The sequence below is a fragment of the Ursus americanus genome, chromosome 31 (genome assembly GCF_024610735.1).
Source record: "Ursus americanus isolate L20-20 chromosome 31, mUrsAme1.1.p, whole genome shotgun sequence".
Classification (NCBI taxonomy): domain Eukaryota; kingdom Metazoa; phylum Chordata; class Mammalia; order Carnivora; family Ursidae; genus Ursus; species Ursus americanus.
The window spans coordinates 16,747,947-16,775,915 of record NC_142157.1 but is presented as its reverse complement, the minus strand read 5'-3'; the positions used below and the strand labels follow the sequence as shown (position 1 = coordinate 16,775,915).

At 37.0% G+C, this 27,969-nt stretch overlaps 1 protein-coding gene across 11 annotated transcripts in view; it reads left to right on the top strand.

The window, feature by feature from the left end:
- LOC123785366 (armadillo repeat-containing protein 3) overlaps window positions 1-27,969 on the top strand; it is a 123,420-nt gene that overhangs the window by 25,821 nt on the left and 69,630 nt on the right. For 5 of the 11 annotated variants that reach the window (XR_006777627.2, XM_045787120.2, XM_045787112.2 and 2 more), the window contains one exon: window positions 21,876-21,993. Coding sequence is in view for 10 of the 11 variants with exons in the window: in XM_045787120.2 (XP_045643076.2) it covers window positions 21,876-21,993 (118 nt within the window). In the remaining variant the exon portion in view is untranslated. Of the gene's footprint in view, window positions 1-451; window positions 516-3,892; window positions 5,074-8,314; window positions 8,364-21,875; window positions 21,994-27,969 lie in introns of those variants that run through there. The other 6 variants (XM_045787128.2, XM_087857623.1, XM_087857624.1 and 3 more) reach the window with 4 other exon arrangements.

Here is a 27,969-nt window from a genome sequence, read left to right as displayed (position 1 = left end):
AACTGAATGTCTGTACCCTTTGACCAACATCTCGCCATTTTTCCCAACCCCTTGGTCCCTGGCAATGAGCATTCTACTCTGTTTCTATGAGTTCAATGTTTTTAGATTCCAAATATAAGTGAGATCATACAGTATTTGTCTTTCTCCATCAGACTTATCTCACTTAGCATAATGCCCTCAAGGTCCATCCATGTTGTCACAAATGGCAGGATTTCATTCTTCTTTATGGCTGAATAGTATTCCATTGAATATAGATACACATTTTCTTTATCCATTTATCTGTCAATGGACATTTAGTTTGTTTCCATGTCTTGGCTATTGTGGATAATGCTTTGCAGTACTGTTTTGAAAGTCATTTCTGAAAGCCTAGCACCTGTTCCTCCAGCCCTTGCAACAATGCTATAAATCTCTAATTCCCTGTCAACCAACTAATAGATTTTGTTGTCCACAGCAAAACTTCAGATGATACAGTAATTGTTACCAGAAGTGGCTGCTGACCTTAGAAGTCCAAAGATGTAAGTCTGGAACTGGTTGTATAACCTGAGTGAATTTGAAAATAGTGAAGAGATCTGTTTACTTTGAGAGGATGTCTGATGGCAGTCACCTGTGGTCTCCTAGAAGGAAGTACGTTTTGGAGACAGTTTTGACAGGACCAAAGTGGCTACTGCTGTAGCACAGTGTGGTGGACAAAAGCACCATAAGGGTTGCAGAATGGGCGAATTACTTCTAATTATATTTAGTTCTGAGACAGAAAATGACAGGCTTAGGGTTTTGAGTTTAAGCCATGGCTAGAGAACCAGAGAGTTTCAATGACTACCACACAATATCTTATCTCTTGAAGTCACAGCCTGGATCTGTAGATTTCTGATTTATAACGTGTGCTGAATTTGTAGCTTCACCAGGCTTCTGAAAAGACCTAGAAGCAATGACCATCCCAGTAGCAATGAGCAACCGTAGTGTTTAAATTATGGTCTCTAAATTTAATTTTCCACTATGATGAATGTGGGCAGAAAATATTTTCAAATTATATATGATAAATGACTTGTATCCAGAATATATAGAGAACTATTATGAGTCAATAGTAATAAGACAAACAACCCCGGTAAAAGCAGGACAACTATTTGAACAGATACTTCACTAAAGAAGATATAGACATGGCTAACAAAAACACGGAATGAGTTCATCATTAGTCACGAAGGAAAAGCAAATTAAAACCAAGAGGAGGCACCACTACACACCCAATAGAATGGCTAAAATTTAAAGGCCTGACAACATCAAGTGTTGTAGAGCATAGGAAGCAATTGGATCGCTCACTCATTGGTGGTGGGTATGCAAATATAGTATAGATCCTTTGGAAAAACAGTTTGGCAAGTTCTCATAACATCAAGCATACACATGGCATAAGACCCAGAAATTCCATTTTTGGGTATTTTCCCAAGGAAGGAGAAACATATGTTCACACAAAAACCTGTGTATAAATGTTTAGAGCAGATTTATTTATAACAGTCCAAAACTGGAAAGAACCCAAATGTCCGTCAACCAGTGATTGGATGTTGTATATCCATGTAGTGAATACTACTCAGCAACAGAAAGAGACAAGCTACTGATACATGCAAACTATGGACAAATCTCAAAAGCATTATGCTAAATTAAGATGCCAGACAAAAGAGGCAGCATATTGCCTGGTGCAATTTATAAGATAGTCTAAAAATCCAAAATTATGGGGAGAAAAACAGATCAGTTTTTCCTGGAGAAGAGGGTTAGAGGGAAAGGTCTGACTTCAAGGAGGCATGAAGGAAATTTGGGATGATGGAAATGTTCTACATCTTCATTGTAATAATGGTTACACAACTATAAACATTTGTCAAATATCATCCAGCCATATATGTTAAAATAAAAAGGACCCCCAAACATAGACATGCACAATACAGACTAAGGTTGTGGGAAAAAAAATTAAAACAGTAGCTCTAAGTACTTTATGAAAACTCTGCAATTTGTCATAACAGTGTATTTTCAGAATGGGCTGGTATGATGCATTGGTTCAGAACATGGCTATAAAATTCAAGCTGACTTTGGTTCAAGTTCTGGCTCTGCCACTAATTAGAAGAGTGCCTTGTGCTAATTACATCATTTGTACCTAAAAGGCTTATTGTGAGGATTTAATGATGCACGTAACCACTTCATCACTGCTTGGTTCATATGGACATTCAACAAATATTAGTTATTTATGAACATTTAGAAAGACCCTATGTGGGAAGACACACACATATCAAATAAATCACAATATCTTATGAAAATAGCAGAAACAGACAAGTGTAAGGCACAGCGGGGGCAAAAAATGAGAAATGTTTCACCATGTTTGGAGAATCCAGTGAAGACTTTCTGGAGGAACCCATGACTAAGATAAATTTTGAAAGACAAATAGATGGTTTTCATCCTGATTAGGAGAGTGAGGGCATAAAATGTCATAGTGTACTTGGAGAATTATGAGCAGTTTGCCATTTCTTTTCTTTTCTTTCCTTTTTTTTTTTTTTTTTGAGTGATTAGAGAAGCTATTGCAGTATGGAGGAGTCAGCCAGAATTAGCTCTTGAATGCTAATTTAAGAATCTTGTTGTATCTCATCATGCATGTGGTGGAGTGATTGGGAGCCAACAAGGAGGGAAACAAATTACAAAGATTACTTTGGTCATCTTGGTGAAGGTGGATTGAAGCTAGGATGAAGCTAGAGGGTGATAGACCTGTCAGAAGTCTTGTTAGATGAAATCAGGTAAAGGATGGTGACATTCAGTACTTGGACTATGGGAATGGAAAGATGAGAATAAATTCAAGAGAGTTTTAGGGGAATTCACATAACTGAATATGAAGGAGAATGGTTCTAAAATGACATTCAGAATTCATGCTTGGGTATTTAGGTGGGTAGTGGGACCTCTTAATAAATAGAAAAACATGTTCCTAAAGGGAAATGACAAGTTTAAGTAGGTAGTATTGATGTTTGAGGTGCCTGTGGACATCCAGGTAGAGCTTTTCAGTAGGAGGAAGGATATATGGACCTAGAGCTCAGAATTGAAGTCTGCTGGGGAGCTATGTGTATGGCAGTTGAAGTCACAAAAATAAAGATCACCCTGGAAAAGCATATAGTATGAGAAGGGAACCAGGGACAGAACCCTGGGAAATGTCAACACTTAAGTCTGTATAGAAAAGATCTTAAACAGTGGTCATAAAAGGAGGAGGAGGATCGAGAGCAAGTAGTATAAGGAAACCAAGGAAGGTGTTTCAAGAACGAGATATCATCAAGAGTGTTATACGCAGCTGTCAAGGTCCAGGAAGACGACTAAGAAACAGCCAATGGATTGGAGTAGTTTTAGTAGTGGGACCAAACTAGAGCACTGTGGTTTGAAGAGTGAATGGAGGTTAACACATGTAGAAATATCAAATGCAGGCTACTGTTTTGGAAACTCATGGTCAAGAAGAGAAAGAGAAAAACAGAATGATAGCTAGTAGGGAATACAGGTTGAAAGGTGGTTTTTTTTCGTTTGTTTGTTTCTGTTTTTTGTATGAGGCAAAGAACAGACTTCACAGTGTTCCTATATTGAAGGGGAGAAGGCTGGAAGAGAGGGAGAGGCTGAAGATCTAGGAGAGTATTACTCAAGGTCCAACCAGGAGACAGAAATTACAAGTTATTTGATAGAAAATTTAATACAAATAATTCTTAAATATGTATGAGGCTATTTATCAGGTAATTTATTAAAGGGATGTGAAAAAAGCAACTGTAAGAAACATCTAACACTCTTCTGGCTGGGGGACCAGCAGAAGCAGGCAAGCGATGAAGTTTTAAAAGTCTGAGAAGAATTCAGGAGAGGGAGAGATTTTTTTTTTTTTTTTTTTTTTTTTGCTAAAGTCAATCAAAGAGTATTTTATGAAGACGGCATTTGAGCTGGGCTTAAGGAGAAATGAAAGAATATTCCAGGAGTTACACAAGTTGCACATGACCTGGCAAATAGTAGATGCTTAATAAATATTTGTGGAATAGATGAAATGATGAAGGGACAGCGAGCAAAATCCAGAAGAGAAAAGTATGGAAAAATTGGGGGAACCGTTTAAGTTTGACTGGGGCTGGTGTTGTGGGAGAATGGTGGGCTGCACAAATCGAACAGGGATGGGGCAGGCAGTTTTGAATACCAGGCTAACGAGTTCAGACTTTATTTTAGGAAGCCAACTGAAGTTTGAGTAGCGGGCTGACATGTCTAAAACAATAATTTCTGGAAGGCTGATCTGTCTCTGGTATGGTGAATGAATAGGAAGGAGAGAGGAACCAAAGTCATCAGGAGCCAAAAAGGATGACGTGGATTGGGGCGACAGTAAGGACTGAAGAGAGGGAATAGATCTGAGACAAAATGAAGGGAGCCAGTTGACTTAACTGCTGATTGGAGGGGAGGGTGGACGACGAAGAAGGGAAATGAAGGTCTGGGTCATTGGGAAGAATGGCATAAAGAGGAAAGAAAGGTGGAAGAGGAGATTTTGAAGGGACAAGATAAGTTCTGCGAGGGCAGACCAGACACCCTAGTGCATGCAGGGTGTCGGCCCTGCAGGTCCGCGGCTTCGTGGAGTGCGGACAGGGAGTGGCGATTTGGAAGTCATCCGCAGGATTCTGGCTGAGGCCTGTGTTCAGGAGGAAGCAATGGCATCTCAGCATGTGAATCCAGAGCCAGGCCGCTGGCTAGAAGCTGAGGCTGCGCTGCCCGCTGATCTACTGTTTTCACCTGGGCTCGCCTGCCACGACTAGGAAGAGGAGGAGTCTCACGTCTATCCTGCCTCAAAGCACTGGGAATCAGGGAGGAAAGGACGCCTCAGCCCTTCCCCTACGGACGGCTTTTCTAAAGCGGGACAATGAGCGCCTCGGGCTGCCTAGCGCGAGCTTCCTGGGCGGAGGCGCGCGCCCCTATGCGCGCGCAGGCGCGGCCCGGTGTCGCCTAGCAACCCAGAACAACAGTGGCCTAGGAGGCGCGCGCCGGCAGCGGCGGGTGCAGTTCTACGGGTCCGAGGAGCCGCGGCTCTGAGGGATCTCCTGGCAGGTAAAGGCAGGCGTGCGGCTGCGCAGCTACTCCTGCGGTGTGGAGAGGTCCAGGGCCGAGGTCCCAGCAGAACTTGGGCAAGGAGAAGGTGCCCCGCGGGTGGGGACATCTGGGGCAACTGAGGGAACGAACGAACACCTTGTAGAGGTTGTCGGTGTCTGCCCCATGCCCTCAGTATTAGACGGGGGTCGGGTGGGTTTCCTAAGCATCCCGGCCGCCTTCCATTTAACAGGTGACAAAACTGAGGCCCGTAGAGGGGATCTGAGGGTCTAACATTCCGTTACTTGACTCTCACCAACTCAAGATGCTAGTCCCCCTTGTTGTACCCTTCCTCCTCTCCTTCAGGTTTTCTCAAAAAATATCTCCTCATTGGCAAATAGTTAAGGTCATGTAGTCTGAAAGTTCACGAAGAAGTACAAATGATTGATACATCTGTGCGGGGAAATGTGGCTCCTCTCTAATAATCGAGAAGGTGCACATATAAAGCAGATTTGTTTTCGTACTCAATGCGGTGAAGTTCATGCCTTTTCACCCAGTTATTTTACTTTATCTTAAAGAAGCAGTTGCGGAATGTGGATGAACATTTTATGTCTAAGAATGTTCATTGCAGCCTTATCCATAATTACAGGAAATTGGAAACAAATGCTCAACAATAGGCGACGGTCTAGATAGTGGATTTTACAGTATTATTTTAAATGACATAATACTGATTCATTGGAGATGATTGGAGCAATAAATGGAGACTGAGCTTTCATGAATTTGTCCGTTAGTATAAGAATATAGTAGGAAAATGGTTCCAGGAAGGGAAGTTGAGAATACGGGCTAGAAATCCAGGTAGGATGGTTAAATCACTATAGAAAACACACAAAAAAGGAACTATATTGAAATAGGACTGATATCCCTGAGTTTTTTCCTGAGTGATTTTTTTTTATCCCATGTGCCCTTCCTTGTTTTCTAAATTTTCTGCAATGAAATGTATTACCTCTAAAGTGGACAGTAGACACAGAGCTATGCACTTAAATATGATTAAAATGGTAAATGTTATGGTATGTTTATTTTAGCACAATAAAAATCATCAATGGGCAGGTGGTAAAATAGTCGAGGAAAGCAGGTTTGCTTCAAACAAAGGGATTTATTTTCTTAATTTGACACCTCAAGCTTTAAAGGAAAACAAATTTTTTTAAGAATAAAATAATACAGGTAATTTGGTTATATCATGTTGATTTTAAGTGAAATGTTGATTTACAAAGTTAAAAAAAAAACACCTTAGGGTTATCCTTGAGGCTCATTGTCCTGGTTCTCTGTCAGTTGTACACTTTCTCCCCCACTATTATGCTCAATATGGCAATAAAAACACAAATTAAATGCTTCCTACTTCATGGTATTGCCTGGGAACAGCTCCATTGCTATACTCCCGTGTTAAGGCTATTCCAACCTCTGTACTCTTCAATATGCAGTTATTCAAAGCCACTATCCTGGAATGGGAAAAATAAGTTCCATAAGTGAAAATCAGATGATCCACAGTAATTTTGTGTGGGTGTAATTCAGTTCCTTCTCAAACATTATTCACAAGCAGTTCTTATGTAAATCAAAGTCTGCCGTATTTTGGAATTGGTTGCAAAGAGCTATGCAATTTCTTTTCCTAGAGGTTAATCGTGGGATAGATTTTCATTTGTCCAGAATAATTTCTGTGCATCTGCTTGGAATATTATAGACACAAAGTCTAGGGTCTTTGTGCTTTTTAAACATCTATGAAAGATGTTTGAATTTTGAAAAAAAATTACCTCTAAAATATGAAAAGAAAATTGAAAAATTAATGTTAAAAGTTTTTTATTAATATTAAGTTACATTTGAAAACAATTTTTCTCATTTTGTAAGAATTTCCAGGTGCACAAACTGCTGAATAATTTCAAATGCTTAATTTCAAAACTTTTTATGATGAAAATTGTATTTAATGGAAAATGTGGGTACATTTTAATGTTTAATATATTGGATATAATGTGAGGTTAGTGTGTCACAGCGTAAACTTGCCCAGACCTTCAAAGATCACGAAATTTATGTGACCTGAACTTAGGGACCTGGATGTCTTTCAGAACTCCCTATGAGTTTCTATGAACATGTGGCTTTTTAAAATATATGATAAATTCTGGTCAGTGTTTCTAATGCTAGGAGTTGCATTTGTGCCTTGACAGACTATCTGAACTAACTCTGACAGTGTAGATTCTCTCCAAGGATTTTCGACTTCCCAGAATTTCTCTGGAAACTATAGTAATTTCCTCGAGACTAGTTTATATCATCTGAGATTGTGCAAATGCCAACCATAGCCCCACAAACTCTCATTGGGGAAAATTCAAAAGATTTCTGGGGTTATTCTAACAGTCAGCAGCATCTTGGTAAGTTCTCTGTACCCAGATGGAGTTACTCCTCTGTGGTGTATCAACTATGAGTACCAATGCTCTGACATTTTTCCTGCACAGACATGGACATACAAGGGCAGGTGGAAGAGGGTCTTGCAAGCAGTAACCCCAATTTCCCCAGAATACATCTCTTCAGGTTCTCAATTACTTTTTTAAATTGAGCTATGGATTATATTAGAAAAACTTTTGGTTATCTGAGAAAATGACACAAATGTTCGTTTGGAGGGGTATGTCTTGGGTATCATTCATAAAACCATACTCCCAGGAAAAACAGTTAATGATTTTTATAAATATCAGATGCCTGTTATATACCAGACACTGTTGGGATAGACCAATGTGAGAAAGCAGACAAAAATCCATCCCTTTGTGGCAAAACATTCTTGCAGATCGCAAAAGTAACTTGGATTTAGTCTCCCAAACCCTCCATAAATGAGCTGTAAGCATGGTAAACTGTTTCCTGTTATGTAAGTAAAAATGATATCACGATGTATTCTCTTCCTTACAAACTGGCAGCCAGGACTAATGCTCAACAATCTTATCAATAAGTTCCTTAAAAATTGTAGATTTGAAATAGGTAGAGTTGAATGTGGGTAACATATTTGTACATGTACAATAATTTTTACATGTATTGCATAGTCTCTTTTCAGGTAAAATTAAAATGAGAAAATAAGTCTCCTTCTAAGGGCATAGGTAACATGGGGCCTGAACTCACAACCCTGAGATCAAGACCTGAGCTGAGATCAAGAGTCAGATGCTTAATCGACTGACCTGCCCAGGCACCCCTACAAATGACACTTTTAACTGTTTATTGCATCTTTTTCCAGAATGGGTAAAAAGATAAAGAAGGAAGCAGAACCACCTCCTAAGGATGTGGTAAGTTTCTGATTTGAATATTATAGTAGCACATTAACAACCAGTTTTAAAAATAAATTGTTCAAACAGTTTGGCACATACCCGTATATACATGAGTACACAGTGGCAGAAGTCCAAAGTCTGACTAATGATAAGATTAGTTAGAGAAATCTAACATTATATAAACAAACATTTACAATGTTGTCATTACATAATTAGCACAATTAGAGAGTAATTATTAGCTTTTCCAGTATGTGGATGGCATGTTTATAAGCCTAGCTAATGAACAAATAGTTTTGGTTTGTTCTTTTAAATATTTTAAATTTATATTTGCCTGTCTCTCATTAATGTTAATCATCCAAGTGAGTTTTCAAGAACAACTAGAGTTTACGCCGTAGCCGCTAGATAGGTGTATAAGGTTGTCTGCAGACGACCATTTGGACATCAGAAGTCTTGTATTTTCCAGGGGTGCCTGGGTGGCACAGCGGTTAAGCGTCTGCCTTCGGCTCAGGGCGTGATCCCAGTGTTCTGGGATCGAGCCCCACATTAGGCTCCTCTGCTATGAGCCTGCTTCTTCCTCTCTCACTCCCCCTGCTTGTGTTCCCTCTCTCGCTGGCTGTCTCTATCTCTGTTGAATAAATAAATAAAATATTAAAAAAAAAAAAGTCTTGTATTTTCCAGTTTTATGCGGAGAAAAGTGTGGGTTCATCCTCCTTTTCTATTCCAAATATTTGAGTAACGCATTGCCTACAACACAAAACCCTGTCTCTCTTTTAAAAGCATGGTTTTATCTTACTTCTTTAAAGTTTACGACTTACCAAAAGATTGTGTTAAAAATAGAAAATGAACTTGGACAGCTTTCAGTTTAGAAACTTATTTTGAAACAGACATTTGGTGTAATTTTCTTCAAATAAAATGTGAATAAAAAATGCTTATAGTCAGTCAGTAGACTGTCAGGATTTTATAGTTTGAGGGAAGCTGAGCTTAGTGCAGGACCTTCTCAACAGCACTGGAGCTTTGTGGTTACAAATCTGACCCACGTCCCAACGCTGCCTCTCATGAACTGTGTTATTTGGCATAGTTGCTAAATGCGGCTGAGTTATTTCAGTTTTTAAAAAAATTTCTTCAATGCAAATTGTAATGTCCAATTCATTTTGGCCATTGTAGGAATGAAAATGAAATAAGGCACACCAAGTTTTCAGTACCTGGCAAATAGTTAACACTAGTAAATAAACCTATTATTATGGGACTCCTTTAGACTCTCTCTCTCTCTCTCTCTCTCTCTCTCACACACACACACACACACACACACCCCTATGTAACTTCTTATGTATGATCCTTCAGTAAGTTGGGAGAAAAGACTGCGGAAGCATCTGTCTGCCCAGGTTTAGGAAGGCTTTGTAGAGATAGAGGGTCATTGTGGTTCATGATGCATTTTCATCGTTCTAGTTGCTCTCCCTTTGGACATACTCCTAAAACATTCCAAATTCTCGTTTTTTTTTCATTGCATTCCAAGTTTGCATTACCACTTTTTATTATTTATTTATGTATCTATCTATCTATCTATCTATCTATCTATCTATCTATCTACCTACCTACCTATCTAAGGGGAAAGAGAGGGCGAGCACGCAGAGGGAGGGCAGAGGGGGAAGGGAAAGAATCTCAAGCAGACTCCCTGCTAAGTGCGGAGCCTGACAGGGGCTCCATCTCAGGACCCTGAGTTCATGACCTGAGCCCAAATCAAGAGTCAGACACTTAACCAACTGAGCCATCTAGGTGTCCCAAGATTTTATTTTTAAGTAATCTCTACACCCAACGTGAGGCTCAAGCTCACAACCCCAAGATCAAGAGTTGCACGCTCCACTGACTGGGTCAGTCAGGTGCCCCACACAATAGCATTATTGACGTCTTATTACTGAGAAGTGGACTAATGAACACAGTACTTGCCGACAAACACTGTCTGATTAAAATTAGACTATTAAACAATAGATATATTTGCCTAATACACTTTCTGTAATTTTGCAATGTCTTGCTTGCATTGTCCTCTGTACTCCAGTCCTTGCAGGGCACAGTCAACGACTTGAAAAACAGTTTTAATCCTAGCGTTACCAGACATCTAGGTCTTGTTTCCTCAGTTCACAGTAGATTTAGGGACAGCCAAAGCGTGTGTAATAGCCAATGTCAAAGAAATTACTGCCTGTGTTTTCTTCTGGGAGTTTTATGGTTTCAGGTCTCATATTTAGGTCTTTAATCCACTTGAGTTTATTTTTGTGTATGGTGTAAGAAAGTAGTCCAGTTTCATTCTTTTCCATGTAGCTGTCCAGTTTTCCCTGCACCATTTGTTGAAGAGACTGCCTTTTCCCCATGTGTATTCTTGCCTGCTATGATGAAGAGTAATTGACCATAGAAGCATGGGTTTATTTCTGGGCTCTTATCTGTTCCATTGATCTATGTGTCTTATTTTTGTGCCAGTACCATACTGTTTTGATGACTACAAAGCTGTAGTACATCTTGAAATCTGGGATTGTTATAACTGCAGCTTTGTTCTTCTTTCTCAAGATTGCTTTGGCTGTTTGAGATATTTTGTGGTTCCATACACATTTTAGTATTATTTGTTTTAGTTCTGTGAAAAATGTTGCTGGTATTTTGATAGGGATTGCATCAAGTATCTCTCCATAGATGAATGGATAGAGAAGATGCATATATATATATATATAAAATATTCCATTGCATATATATATTCAATGGAATATTACTCAGCTATAAAAGGAATGTGATCTTGCTGATTGCAACAACATGGAAGGACCTAGAGGATATAATGCTAAGTGAAGTAAGTCAGACAAAGAAAGACAAATACCTAATGACTTCGGTCATACATGGAATATAAGAAAAGAACCAAATGAATAAAGCAAAACAAGAGACAAACAAAAAAAACAGACTTTAAATTCGGAGAACAAATTGGTGGTTGCCAGAGGGGAGGTAGGTGGGAGTGGATGAGATAAAGGGGATTAAAGAGTACATTTATCTTGATGAGCACTGAGAAATTTATAGAATTGTTGAATCATTATATTGTAGACCTGAAACTAATATAACACTGTTAATTATATTTTAAAAAAATAGAGTGAGACCAAAAAAAAAAAAAAAAAAGACATGTTAGAGTTACCATGTGGTCCTTGGCTATTGCCTTTCCTCAAGATCCTTCCATCCTTCCCCTACTCTGACTTTATGTTAATAAAGCTGATAGATTAGGGTGAAAGTATGTAACCACTTTCTATCTTGTAAAGTCAAATACTTCAAAACAGTATGCCACAGTTTAAGCTATCTGAACTTGGAATTTTTTCCAAGGTGTACCTTTTAAAGTCTACAAAAGTTTTCTTGTACAAATTTTAAAGGAAAACCAAATTTAAAACATGGATATATAACTGCTTAAGAAAATAAACTTTCCGTGTCAACTAATAACAACTTCCTGATGGAGTTCCTAAAAACATTATTTCCAAAGGTTTGTATTTTTATTAGTCTTTTATGAGTCTTTCATCTACTATTTAAAATGGGTAATGGGGACAGAAAGAAGAATGTTCAGTTAAAACAAGAAGCTCCTTTTGCCTTTTCTAATTTTCTCATTGTGAAAACATACACTTAATATGTGCCTATATGGTTTATTGACCTCCATTCCTTCTCATCAAAGTGACCACTAGCTAAGAAGATGCTTAGATGTGGGGAGGATCCAGCTAGAACGGGCCATGTAACTATATTCTCCCTCCCCGCATCTTTTCCATGTCTGGCTGAAAGCTTGTTTGTGGTGGTTGAAATAAAAGGCAAACTTTCTGTGGAGTGATTGCATAAGAGAGTTACTAGCAAACGACCTTAGTAGCAATATTTAATACAAGGCAGGATATTCAGTGACAAAGAATATAGGCTCCGAGTTATACTTCCAGAGACTGAATCCTTACTCCATCATCCACCGTTTATGATCTGGGGCAAAGTTCCCAACCTCTGTATACTCCAGTGAGGATGAATTGATATCCACTTCATATCTACTCACAGCAATGAGGCAAGGTTAGATAAATATAAGATGCTTGGAACAGTCCTTGGCATTAGTAAAAGAATGATGTAGTTGAGGGTGCTCTTCATCACTCTATAACACTAGAATTTTTATGAATTGTCAAAGGAGGCAGGGAGATCAGCTGTGGAAGACTAGTGGACCACTGAAGTTCCCAGTGGCCTGTGGTGTGGCCGTCATGATTCATGGTCTTCAAGTTGATGAGCATGGAACTTTTATTTTCTTAATATTTCAGAGGAAATTGAGTTTCAGTGGATAAATCCACAGCATCTAAACTCAAAAGGGACTATGCTCTGGTTCTGGAATCTCAATAAGTATCAAGTTAACTGAACATTTATGTTAATGGGTCAGCACCTTCTCTCTGTAGTTCGGTGCATATGGGGGAGATAAGCTCAGTGAGCTTTGACTCAGAGCGACAGGCAGTAGCAATGCCCTCAGCTGGGCAACCAAACCCAGTTCCTTGCAAGAGGCAGATGTCTCCAGGGTCTTGTTCCTCCAGGATGCTTTCATCAGCCTCAGAATGCAACCCTTAATATTCTGTCACCGACTGCCAAAACTACCTGGACTTATTTCAGAAATGAAGCTTCATGGGAATTTATTTTCCTGTCTTTCACCCTCATTACAGATAAACAAAATGTGACTAAATAAAAATTAGAATAAATTAATAAACATATACAAACTGTATAAACAACTATCAGCTTGCTTATCTGGCTCTGAACTTTTACTTTAATTCAGGTTATTAAGAAAACTAGAGACGATTTTAGCTGTTTGCATTTTATTTTATTTTTTTTTAAAGATTTTATTTATTTATTCGACAGAGATAGAGACAGCCAGTGAGAGAGGGAACACAAGCAGGGGGAGTGGGAGAGGAAGAAGCAGGCTCATAGCAGAAGAGCCTGATGTGGGGCTCAATCCCACAACGCCAGGATCACGCCCTGAGCCGAAGGCAGACGCCCAACCGCTGTGCCACCCAGGCGCCCCTAGCTGTTTGCATTTTAATTTTTACACTTTTTAGCAGATTTTAACTGATGTCTAGATGTTCTCTACTAGAAGTTCGGACTCGGGTGGTAGTCTGCTTCCTTCTGTTTATCTGTCTCTCTTTTCCTGTGTAATTGGTTCCTTGTGATCTGAGACCACTGATGTAGTAAACACATTCCAACAGACATCAAAAAAGCCTTTTATTTGCCCTTATTGGTACCATAAAAATCACTAAACTGTCATGATTTATATATTTTCACTGAGTTCAGCTTTATAATTTTGCATTCTTTTAGACCTGTGCTAATGTAGTAGTCACTAGCCACATGTGGTTATTTAAATTTAAATTTATAATAATTAAAGTTAAATCAATCAAAATTAACAACTAAAAATTAAATGAAAAATTCAGTTCCTCAGTCACATCACACTTCAAGTGCTCCGATGCCCCACGTGGCTTTTGACTGCTGTATTGAACGATGCAGAATCAGAACATTTCCATCATTGAAATTCCACTGGGCAGCACTATTCTAGACAATCTTGTTTCCTTAACAGAGATATAAAAATATCTCTCTAAGTCTACGGCTTCTCGAATTGACTGAGCTTAAAATTCAAATTTTGGCCCAAATCCTTCCCCTTTATTTCACTCTTTCTATAAATAACTTTTGTTCATCATTTATTTTGTATAGAGCGTGAAATTATAATTTCACAACCAGCTTGTTGGTGACTGACTGTGAGTTCCTCACAGGAAAGCAGATGGCATATGTAATTACAGCACAGTATTATTTATTTAGTTGTGTGGCATTCTGTTATAGCTATCATTTTATTCTCAGCACCTTTTTAAATAAAAAATTACTATAATGCTGTAGGCTCTGTAGGAGAAACAAATGTCATGCCAAGTTTCTTCACTCTGTGCCAAATATTGGTGTGTCTCCTCCTTCGACAGCTCTTTAGATTGTAACTCTCAGTTTGAATCTTCCTGTTAAGCTTCTTGTACCTCATATCACCTTTTTCTTAATGATGACTGGAAGACATGGCAAAATACTGAAGGGTCTTCTCAACCATTAAAGAAGGATTCAAGATATTTATGATAGTTTTAGTTTAAATACATGTTCATGTACTCCTTTGACAATTGTAGTCATTGTGTCATGACATATCCTTGTTTTAACGTGGCATATTTATTCACATGCTTATAAAGTCAGCTGAAAAAATATTGAAATACCAGAATAGCAAATAGTCTAGTTGGAGGAAGCAGTCAAATAATAACTTAACAAGTAATAATATAATTCAGGGAGCAATAAGATCGATGAGGAAAAATAAAGTAGGATATAAGGACGGAGAGTGATCAGGCTACTTTAAATAAAATTCCCCTCTCAGGGCAAGCTTTCTCAGTGGGGTCACACTTAAGAAAGACAGATGGAAGGAGGACGTATGCTATGCAAATATCCCCAGCCAGAAAATAATAACGAAGGCCTTACTTAGTATGCGTGAGGAATGCCAAGAAGGTTGGTATGACGGGAAATTAGAAAGCAGGGAGTAGAAGGTAGGTACCAAAGGTGGTGGAATGGTGGGGATCATGTTGGGCTTTTTCGGCTCTTTTAAGGAGGTTGGATTTTTTTCTAATGTGCAAAAAGGGGAATCCAGTGGAAGGTTACAAGTAGAGAATTAGTGACATCTCATTTATATCTAAAACAAAAAGCGTAAGATCATTCTAGCTACAATGGGAAAGAAAAGTGAAAACTGGAAGACCAGTTTGGAGGCTCTTACAGAGGAGCCATAAACTATGCGGTAGGCCCGGGTGGTAACTATGGAGAAGGCAAGAAGTGGCCATAGTGAGGATCCATGTGGAGCGTAGAATTGATAGGATTTGCTGATGGACTACATGTGGGGTGTGAGTAGAAGAGGAGTTGGGAGGTGTTTTAAGGTTTTTGGCATGAGCAACTGAATAAATGATGGTAAAAATACTGATCAAGACAGACTAAGGAAACGATGCAGTGTATTAAGTGCTCTTATAGGGAAGTTCAGAGGAATATAGCTGTGAAAAAATTAAACAAAACAACTCCTCCCAAACAACAACAACAAAAAACAAGGATTTTCAATACCCAAACTACCATGAATAAAAAGCAATAAAAAATTAATCTAGAAAGATGGAGGCGTAATAATTAAAGTAAGCCTTAAACTTCTATAGTTTCAAGTATTATTTATTATTTTAATTCTCTAGAAATGAGACAAAAATGTCAAGAAGTGGTAGGTGACATGCTGATCACTGATGATGGTCTTAGAACTATTTTGGTGAACTGATGAGGATGAAAGTCAGTTTAGAGATGTTCAGCAGGACATGTGAGAGGGAGAAAATGGAGAAAAATCAATAGTTCATAAAAATTTTGATTAAAAGGGAAGGAGAGATAGGATAGCATCTGGAAGGTGATTAACATCTAGGGAAAGACTATTTTTGTTTTAAAATAAGAGAGTTTTGAGAAGCTAGAGTTTAGAGAGGCTAAGGTGGCTGGAATTTGCAGGGCAGAGTGCCAGAGGGGAGGGAAATACATAGAAGAATAGCTCCAGAAATTTGGTTAATGGTCCTCTTGATTCTTTGAAGTCTAAGCTGCACAGGGTGAAACTCCTGCTCATGACAAAGAACAGGCACGAACAACTATCAGGGAGATGTAAGCTGCATAATTTTTAGACTCCTATAGGTCTGGAAGACATTCTGATTTTGATCCAAAAAGATTGGAGAGATCTTATTGAACATCTGGGGTATTAAATAGAGCCCCCAGCAAGGTCATGCCTTAGTAGCAGTATGTCTAATCCAGCCCTAGAGCAAAGGCTTCCTCAGACCTGCTGTAATAAGGCTTTAAAACAGGCCTTAAATAGATCAAGCTGAACCATAAATGAAACAACTGTCTAACAGAACAAAATTCAACATCCTTTAAGAGAACCCCCCCCCAAAAGAATCCAGACACTTAACAACATCATTTTCACAATGTTTAGTTGCCAATAAAAATTATTATATATGCAAAGAAAAATGTGACCCGTGATCAGAAGAAAACTCCGTTGATAGTAGGAGAAAGGTGACTACTCAAGAGAAAAAGGGATGATTAATGGTATAACATAACTGGGAAAACTGGACACTAAAAAAATTCAATTATCCAAAAGAAGACAGGAAAAAAGGAACCAAGGACCAAATGAGAAAAAGAGAAAACAACTAGCAGGATGGTCCATTAAAACCCAGTCATATCCATGACTATATTAAATGTAAATGATTTAATACTCCAATTAAAAGTGAGAGACTGTCAAACTGAATAAAAAAGCAAGATCCAAACTATAAGCTGTCTACAAGAAATCGCCTTTCAATATAAAGCTATGGATAGGTTAAAAGTAAAAATATGGGAAAAGATATACTGAAATAATCATAAGAATGATGGAGTGCCTATATTAATACTAGAAGAATTATATTACTGGGCAAATAATATTCCCAGAGTAAAAGAGATATGTATCATCATAATGAAAAGGTTCATTTGTAAGAGGAAAAAATGGTCCTAAATGTTGCTCACCTAATAGCACTTGTTTAAAATACATGAAGAAAAAAAGATATCATTTGCCATTAGCATAAAAAATAATGAAATATTTAGAGATAAGTTTAACAAAATAAATGCAATGCTTATATGCTGAAAACTATAAAACATTGCTGAGACAAATTAAGGAAGATGAATAAATGAAGAGATATACTTGTTGGATGTAGATACATTGCTGGTAGGAACACAAGATTGTAAAACTACTTTGGAAAAAGTATTATTATTATTATGTTTTGTAAAGTTAAACATACACTACCAGACAAGCCAGAAATTCTACTCCTAGGTATTTACTCAAGAGAAATGAAAACATATTATCTACAAGGAGACTTATATGAAAATGCCGTTGCAGCTTTATTCATAATGGTCCCAAATGGAAACAACCCAAAGGTACATCAGCTAATTGAATAAACAAATTGTGTTGTATTCATATAATGAGAGACCACTCAACAGTAAAAAGGAATAAATCACTGATACATAGAACAGTCTGAACGAATCTCGTAAGTGTTCTGCCAAATGAAAGGAGCCATACATAAAGTGTACCTATGTAATAATTTCACATTAAACGGTCAAAATTAATCTATAGTGAAACAAGGCAGATCAGTGGTTGCCTAGAGTGGATATGGGAAAAGGGAATCAACTGCAGGGAGGCGGGAGTGAATATTTTGGGGTAATGGAAAGTTCCACATATCTTTGGTTATACGTACATACACATTTATTAAAACTCATCAAACTTACACTTACGTGCATTTTACTGAATCTAAATTGGCTCTCTGTAAAGTGGACTCAAACGAAGTAATGGGAATAATTTAATTGTTAAGACAAAGGTAACTACTCCAGAGAAAAAAGGGATGGTTGATGGTATGACATAACTGGGAATATGTACGTTCTGTGAGAGTGGGGGCATGGTTAATGTACTCTTCTCAGTGAAATGCACTTATTAGGGGTTGAATGAGTGTTTATTGAATGAATGAGTGAATTAAATGAATGAACACATTAGATATTGGGCTTAGATAGTAGGAGAAACATTTTCTTTCATGTAGAAGAATATGTGCAGAGGCTCCTGTGAGTATGTGAGGCTCTTGTGAAGTGGTTGATCATGCATTTACAGTAATACGGATTTTCCCCCATAGTTTAACATGCTCTAAGAATGTTCAGATACTTGGGCACAAATGCGAAGAAGGAAAATCATAGTGTTTCTTCATGGTTGGGGTATTCTAAAATTGATTTGATGAGAAGACAGAAGGACACAAAGGTTTATTTAGGGTTTGGCAGGAGTGTTATTAAAATAATAGATCATGAAATCTAAGCAGGATAAGAAGTAAAGTGAAGAAACGAGAAAGCTGAAGTGGCAGTAGAGGGACTGAATGGGGTGGGGACCCCAGTGAGGAGGAGGAATAGTTGTAGTGGGGGTAGCTCAACAGTGAAGCTTTATCTTTCACCATTTGCTTGTTGGCTACCAAGAAATCCTCAAAGACTGAACACTGTGGGTGCTACAGGAAGCCTATCTGTGAGGAAGCAAAGAAAATTTGATAAGAGTATCAAGCATAATGGCAGAAGACAAAGCTGAGAGATAGATGAATGTATTGAGTCAGAGTCAGTAGAAGGGACGTAAGAGGATTTTAAAAAGTAACTGGAATGCTTCTGCTTCAGGCCAGGATGTGGTAGTAGTAGTAGTAACAGTAGTAGAGAGCAGTGGAGCATTTCTTCCACGGCAACAACCATGAACAGCAGATTGATTTAAAAATATCATCTAAGAGCTGTGGAGAGGCAAATTAAAAAGACTGACAATACCAAGGATTGGTGAGGATGTGGAACAACTGGAACTCTTATTTATAACTAGTGGGAACATAAATTGATAAAACCACTTTAGGAAACTGTTCAACAGTATCTATGATAGGTAAATACGTATCTAACCTATGACTCATCAAATCCATGCCTAGGCATATACCCAAGGGAAATGAAGGCATATATATATATATATATATATATCTCTCCACAAAAAGTCATGTGCAAGAATAGTCACTGGAGCTTTGTTCATGATAGCCTCCAGCTGGTAGAAAAGAACCCAAGTTGGTAGAAAAAACCCAACGGAATAACATACAGCTATGGAAAGTATGACTTAGTAGTACAAAAATGTGAATGAATCTCAGAGACATTGTGCCGTGCTAGAGAAGGCACAGGTGAAAGAAGTCATGTTCTATGATTCTCTTTATATAAAGTTCAAGAACAGAAAAAACTGATGATTTTAGAAGTCACATAACGATGATCTTTCTGGGGTTTTTTGGAGGGGGAAGGGGCGTGAAGACGTGATAGAAATGATCTGTATCTTAGATCTGAATTTATCTTCCGTAAGATCAAGTGGAAGAAATATTCACCAATATACAAAAAAACAGAGTAGATTTTGCTTTTTAACTCAATCTGACAATCTTAGTTAATGCCATCTATTTGCCCTGTTGGTGTTTATTTTGGCCATTGATATATTTGATTTTATTCCTATCATTTTATTTTAAGTTTAAGGTTTATTTTTCGGTTAAGTTGTTTCTTTGCTGTATTTTCATGTTGTGTCTCTTTTATATTTTTCTTCCCTTTTTCTCAATTGAGGAACTTTCATTTGTTACCCTTTCCTTTGGGTAATTTGGAACCTCTACTTATCTGTAGCCTATTAAACACATATTTAAGGCTGTTTTTTATATCAATGTAAAAATAAATTACTAGGCAATAATCTCATTCTCTTTACCAAAACAATCCTATTTCCTTTACATGAGCTTTGTTGAAAAATTTCTAGAATTTTAATTCCAAGTCATTATTAATTTTTTTTCATAATGTGTCATCATTACTTCAGAAATCATTAAGAATTTACACTGTGATTCACAACATCACTATCATTCAGCTTAACTATATATTTTATTGTATTTATTGATCTACTACTCTTGTTTTTATATTTTGTTTTTCTTGTTTTGGCTGGAGCATTTACCAAGTAATTTGTTTAAATATATAGTTAATACACTTGCCTGGTGGTTTTCAAGCCTCCATCCCCAAATAGTTTCAGAAGTCCCTCCCTCAAAATTTCTGTGGATTTCTGAGTCATTGTGCTCTTCTGATCAGTGTTGGAGCCTGTGTCTTTACCATTGCTCTGGGCTGTGCTAGAGGGGCCCTCTTTTCTCACTGGTTCATGTCACTGGAAACCCACAAGTGCCGTAAGCTTGATGCATGTGGCAGACTTTTTTTTTTTTTAAGATTTTTAAATTTATTTATGACAAAGAGAGAGAACACAAGCAGGGGAAGCGGCAGAGGGAGAGGAAGAAGCAGACTCCCGTTGATCAGGGAGCCTGAGGCAGGGCTCGATCCTAAAACCCTGAGATCATGACCTGAGCCGAAAGCAGATGCTTAACCGACAGAGCCACCAGGCACCCCTGGCAGACTTTTAATGAAGTTTTATCTCCCCAGAAAGAGTCCAAGAGGCTTGAGAACAAACACTGTGACTTTGGTAACTCTTACAGTTTCTAGTATAGAGTAAGACATACACAAACAGCTTTAATTTGTATGTTAGATAACGCAGTCCCGAAATCCAACAGTCATTTCCCCTGCAAGGGGGATTTTTATCTCAGCTGTGCCCTTTTAGGTAATTGCTTACTGCTCTCTTCTTTGTCTTCTTCACTCTCCCAACGTCACACAATTATGCTTCCTTACTCAGAGTACTCTGTCCCTCCATTCTCAGCCTGAAACTGAACACCAATTTTTGTTATAGCCCCAGACATAATAAGATGTCCATTTAGGAAGGGCCAACACAAAGAGCCAGCTAAAACTTTGAAATTCATTTTTTTCCCTTTAACATAAGCAGACCACCCTCCTTCACCAGTCTCTGGAAATGGAAGAAAAATGGTGTAATAATTTACAAGGTTTTAGCCTTGACCAAAGAAAACCCCTAGGAGCCATGAATTTGTTGTTGTGCACTTTGGCTGCCCATGAATTCTCAAGATCTCATAACACGACAGAGATCTTCCTAGAGCTCTATACTTTTTCTTTACACCATATTACCATTTGTCACCATTTGCCCTGTTTCAGATTTTATCCAATTTTACAATTTGTTATATGTGGTTTTCTAGTGCCTTTAGTTATTTCATGTATGTAATTTCTGTTTTCTTAGAAAGAGTAGTGATTAGAAGCAGGTACTGATTATTAGGACTGTCAGAACATCTAATATATATAGGCACTCAAGGATTCTTTTGTATCAACTGAGAATTATGCTAGTATATGTTATTTAATGATCATCTATTATGTGCCGGACAGTGTGCTAAGGGCTTTCCATATATGATCTCTAATCTTCTCCTTGATCCTTTGGGGAGAATAGGTATTATATACTCATTATACAGAAAAGGAAACTGAAATTCTAGCAGTTTAAGTAACTTGTTTGATTCCATGTGGCTAAGTTCAGAGACTAGATCTGTCAGATTCCAAAATGCTTTGCTCTTCCTGCCATTACCCCAGGAATTCCAAAGCCACCAGCACTGGCAACTATCTATCAGCTATGTTTTGTTGTGTTTTGTTTTTTTAAACAATTTTTTAAAGATTTTGTTAATTTATTTGACAGAGAGAGAGTACAAGCAGGGGGATTGGCAGGCAGAGGGAGAAAGAGAAGCAGACTCCCCACTGAGCAGGGAGCCCGATGACGTGGGGCCTGATCCCAGGACCCTGGGATCACGACCTGAGCTGAAGGCAGACGCTTAACCAACTGAGCAACCCAGGCGCCCTATCAGCAATGTTTTTTTTTTTGTTTTTTAAATAAAAACTTTACAGTGCACTTCGTGGGCAGTGACCACATCCTTTTTGTATGATTATATTCTCTTCAAGTTTCTAGACACTGTTCATTTTTTATGTGTTTTTTAAAGCTCATATGTGAACCTGACATTGTTCTCTACATTTCAGTTTGATCCATTAACGATTGAAAGCAAAAAAGCAGCAACTGTGGTGTTAATGCTTAATTCTCCAGAAGAAGAAATTTTGGCTAAAGCATGTGAAGCCATTTATAGATTTGCTTTAAAAGGTTTGTTTTTTTCAGTTTGTTTTTCTATTTCATTAGTTTCTTAAAATATTTGCTACATAATGGGCCCTTTCTCCCTAGTCTTTAATTCACTTCTTGTCAGATGAATTCTTTCAGACAACCAGAATATCATTTAATGCATTACCTAAAAGTAATATATCTCCCTGAGTGCCTATCTTAATCTTAAGGAGTAATTTAGTCACTGCATAGAATAGTCATGTTGAAGGTTTTATTGTAGTTTAAAAAATTGTAAGTCACAGGAGCTGCAAGCGCTCCCAGTGGTCAAAGCTGGAACTACTGGAGCAACAAAACAGAATTGAATTATAACCCAAGTATAAATAAATATATATGAGCCTATACTGATATAAATAAATAATTGAATAAATAAATAAATGGGAGAGAAAACACAAATCTCCCATACAGAAGAATTCCAAATAATTTATGTACTCTGCCCTCAAGGAGGCAGAATATAACTTTTCACTCTTTAGGTATGGGCTTGCATAGTGACTGGAAGACTGCTACAGGGAAACAGAGAAAAAGGAGTAAGTTTATAGTGGAGAAACCTGACAAACGCTACCTCAGTCAGGTGATCAAAATTAGCATCAACAGTGATAAGTCATAGAGATAATATGTGAACTTGACATGATGTAATGAAAATGGCATTTCTGTTATTTTTCCCCAAAACTTATAACCCCGAAATCAGACAAGTTTCAAGTCAGGGACATTCTACAAATACGTCTAACCAGTACTCCTTAAAACTGTCACAGCTATCAAAAACAAGAAAAGTGTGAGAAACTCTCATAGCTGAGAGGAGTTGAGGATATATGACTAAATGTTACAGGGGACCCTGGATAGGATCCTGGAACAGAGAAGGAATATTAGGCTAAAAGTAAGGAAATCTGAATAAACATGGACTTTAATTAATAGTAGCATATTAATATTGGTTTATTAATTGTAACAAATGTACCTACTAATGTAAAATGTTAATAACAGGGGAAAATAGGTATGGGATACGTGGTAACTCTGTACTATCCTTGCAATTTTTCTGTAAAACTAAAACTCTTGTAAAAAATAGAGTTTATTAAAATACTGTACATGCTACAAGTTAGGTTCTATTACAAGTTTTATTCATAGAGGATTTACAAACATAAATGATAATTTCATATTCATTCATTCCAAGTGGTGGTAAAAGTAGACTTTTATTATACTGTATAACATTGTAATTGAGAATACTTGAAGCGTTTAGTATAACTTGGTATTTTTAACAAAACCTTTTAAACTAAGAAGGGAGCAATTTGATTTTTAAGGAAATGATACTTTAAACATTGTTTTGGGACATGTACGAGAGAACAACAAATCACTCAAGTAGCAAATGATGAAATACTCACCTTGCTATATCACTCTAGTCATCATTGGGAATCCAGATAAAAACCAGAATCACAGCTTCTGGCAGGTATGGTTCATGAGTAATTGTGTAGGCTTCTGGGCCAGATTTCAGGGAGACATTGGATCATGCAGTTATGGCAACATGAGTCTCAGCCATATAGAGTCATCAGATGCCATCTTTTTTATATGACATGAGGTAAAGATATAGATAAGCATATGTTTTATGTGAAATCAATACAGAAATTACTGTAAGTCTGGTGTTTTATACTAGCAGTATTTTCTGACTATTTTTTTAAGATAAATGATGGGATGTTGCCTTCTGGCCATGATGGAGCAAGGGGTCAAATTTACTTTCCAGATTGAAACAACTAAGAAAACAAAAATCTATGAAATAACAGTTGGCAAAACACTGGATATTAGGTGAAGAAGGATGATGTCCATTGAGAGATAGGAAGTGAAGGAAATAAACTCTATGATTACCCCAGCTTGTTGATTTCAGAGACTTTCCAGGCCACATCACAGGAATGGGTTACTTGTACAGAGCCTGTTGGACTCTGAGTTGAGAAGACAGATCTAAGAGTTCAGGGAGACAAAGGCAGCAAGAGTTTTCAGTAACAGAGAGAAAGAGTTGCACAGAAAGAGAACTCAGGAGATTGGCAAAGGGTCCTACTCAAGTGTTCAGCTGAGTACTGATAAGGAGGTATATATATGGGAACTACTTGAAGTCAGCAAAGCACTCAACAGGATCAGAATTAACAGTGCCTGGTGCTCACACAGGGCCACAAGCAGTGCCCATTTCCATCAGCCAGACTAGAAAACCTCAAGATTCAGGGAAAATTGTATAGAATACACAGAAGGGCCTTGCTTCAATAGTTAGAAATAATTAGCCCTAGATCGAGCTCTGTTCTAGTACTACCTTATAAATATTTAAAAAGCAAGACCTAAAGTGATCAAATTGTTTCCAGATAATCGTGTCTCAAAACAAATTTGAAGAATACAAAAATAACCGTTTACCAACTAGGTAAAATTCACAATGCTGGCATCCAATAAAAAATTATTAGGCATGAAAAGAAGCAGGAAAATACAACCCATAATGAAGATATAAATCATCAGTAAATAAAAACTGACATAATGTATGTGTAACTGGAGTCTTTGAAAAAGAAGAGAGAGGGACAGAAAAAGTATTAGAAGAAATAATGGCTCTGAATTCCCCCAATTTGATGAAAACTCTAAGCTTCCAGATCCAAGAAGCTCATAAAAACCCAAGCACAATGAATATGAAGAAAATTACACCAAGGTACAACAAAATCAAATTGTTTGAAAAGAGTGATAAAGAGAAAAATCTTAAAAATCTTAAAAAACAGCCAGGGGAAAAAGCACATTACATTCAGAGGAACAAAAATAAGGATGACAGTAGATTTGTCATCACAAAAGGTGCAAGCAAGAAGTCAGTGGGGCAGCATCTTTAAAATACTGAAAGAAAAATAAAAACTTTAAACCTAGATTTTATTCCTAGCAAAAATATCTTTCAGAAAACGTAAGTGAGATAATGTCTCTTTCAGACATTCAAAAGCTGAAGTAGTTTATTGCAAGGAGACCCACACTACCAATTATAGTAAAGTAGGTCCTTCAGGAGGAAGGAAAATGACACCAGATGGAAATGTGTATCTACACAAAATAATAAAGATAGAACACTAGAAATGGTAATACATAAAGTTTTTTCTCATTATTTAAATCACTTAAAAATCAAAGTGGTTCTTTTAAACAAAAATAGTAATCATTTACTGTTCAAAAACACTTGTAAAAATAAGATATATGACAACAACAGAACCAAGGTAAAAGGGGAAAAATGAAAGTGTACTATTGTAAGGTTCTTGCACTATATGTGAAATGGTCTATCACAATTTGAAAGTAGTCTGTGATAAGGATGTATATACAGACTCTGATACAATCACTAAAATAACAAAGAGTAAGATCAAATAAGACAAAAAAGGAAATGGAATCACAAAAATAATATTCATTTCATACGAAGACAGCAGAAATGAGAAAAAGGAAACAAAGAATAATGAGACACACAAAAAACAAATAACAAGATGGTAGACTTAAACCTAGTGATATCAATAACCACACTAAATATAAATGTCTGAGTACTCAATTAACAGGGAGATAGTGTTATAGTCTATAAAAAGCAAGACCAAACTGCATGCTGTAGCCAAGAAATGCACTTAGAATATAATGACACAAATAACTTGAAAGTAAAAGGATAAAAAAAGATATCCTATATTAGCACTAATCAAAAGTAAGCTAGAGTGCTATATTAATATCAATAATAAAAGAAAAGAGTAGTATCAGATAAAAAACTCATTTTATAATAACAAAAGAGTCAGTTAATCAAAAAACTATGGAAAATAAAGTAAAATGAAAACAGAGGAGGAGGCAAACCATAAGAGATAACCATGGGAAACAAACCGAGGGTTGCTGGAGGAGAGGTGGGTGGAGGGATGGGGTAATTGGGTGATGGGCATTAAGAAGGACACTTGATGTAATGAGCACTGGGTGTTATATGCAACTGACGAATCATGAATTCTAACCCTGAAATTAATATTACAGTATGTGTTAATGAAATTGAATTTAAATAAAAGAAAAAGAAAGAAGTTATGAAAAAACCTAAACAGTTATTAGTTAATGTCAGACCTTCAAAATACATGAAGTTAAAAATGCAGGGAGAAATAAACATCCACAATTATAACTGAGGACTTTAATAACCTTCTGTTAATAAATGAAAGAACAAATGGATAGCAAATCTGTAAGGATATAAAAGATTTGAACAAGCAACATAAATGAATTTAACCTAATTGATATTTATAGAACACTCCAAGCAGAAAAACATTCTTTTCAAATGCAAACAGGATGTTTATCAAAATAGGTGATATTCTGAGCCATAATACAAGCCTTAGTAAATTTATTTTTTAAGACTTAATAAATTTAAAAGAATTCCAATCATATAATATATATGTCATACCGCAATAGACTTAAATTGAAAATCACTTAACACAAAGGACTCTGGACAATCATTAAATAGTTAGAAAGTAAATTTTACACTTCTAAATAATCTGTCAGTGAAAGAATTCAAAAGGAAAATCCAAATTGAAAATGAAAACATAACATATAAAAATTTGTGGGATGCTACTCAAAGAGTGTTTGGGTTAGCCAAAAGTTTCTTAGATATGACACTAAACATAATCCATAAGAGAACAATTGATTGGATTTTATCATTTACCCTAAACACACATCTCACCAAAAAAGATACACAGATGGCAAATAAGCATGTGAAAAGACATCATATGTTATCAGGAAATGCAAATTAAAGCAATAATGGAATATCACTACACACCTATTAGAATGGCTAAAATCCTAAACACTGACAACGTAAAATGCTGGTGAAGATGTGGAACAACAGGAACTCTCATTCATTGCTGGCGGGAATCCAAAATAGTACAGGCACTTTGGAAGATGATTTGGTAGTTTCTTAGAAAGCTAAACATAATCTTACGTATTTCTCAAAACCCATAGAATTGTACAACACACAGAGTGAACCATAATGTAGATTATCAACTCTAGTTAATAGTAATGTTATCAATATTGGTTCATCAATTGTAACAAATGTACCACACTAATGCATGATGTTAATAATAATCGAAATGGGAGAGGGTAGGGAGATGGAGTGTATGAGAACTCTGTATTTTTTGTTCATTTTTTAAAAAGATTTATTTATTCGAGAGAGAGAGAGCACAAGCAGGGAGGGAGTGGGATGGGGAAGGGCAGAGGGAGAGGAAGAGAGAGAATCCTCAAGCAGACTCCCCATTGAGCCCAGAGCCCAACACAGGGCTTGATCCCAGCACCCTGAGATCATGACTTGAGCTGAAATTCAGAGTCAGCCATGTAACTGACTGAGCCACCCAGGCCACCCTGTTCATTTTTTTATAAACCTAAAACTGCTCAAAAAAGTCTAGTAATTTTTTAAAAAGATATGCTATAGACCACAAGAAAATTTTTGTAAATCATATATCTGATAAAGGATTTATGTCCAGAATATGTAACTCTCAAAATTCAATAATAAAACAAACCAAATTTAAAAATACATGTGAATAAGAGATTTGAATAGACACTTCACCAAAGAGATGTATGGATGGCAAAAAGCTACCTTTTGAAGTGAGGGAAATACAAATTAAAACCACAGTAAGATACTGCTTCACACCCTCTAGGATTACTATCATCAGAAAGATGGACAGAAGTGTTGGCTAGGATGGGGAGAAACCGTAATCCTCATACATTGCTGATGAGAATGTAAAATGGTGCATTCACTTTGGAACAGTTCAGTTTCTCAAAAAGTTAAATGTACAACCAAATATGATCCAGCCAAACTGTACTATCCATACAATGGAATAGTAAGTAACAATAAATAAGATGAACTATGATACATGCTACAACATGGATTAATCTCAAAATAATTAGACTGAGTGTGCAAAACCAGGCAATAACGAATTCATTCTGCATGATTATATAAAGTTCTGGGAAATGTAAAATAATGTA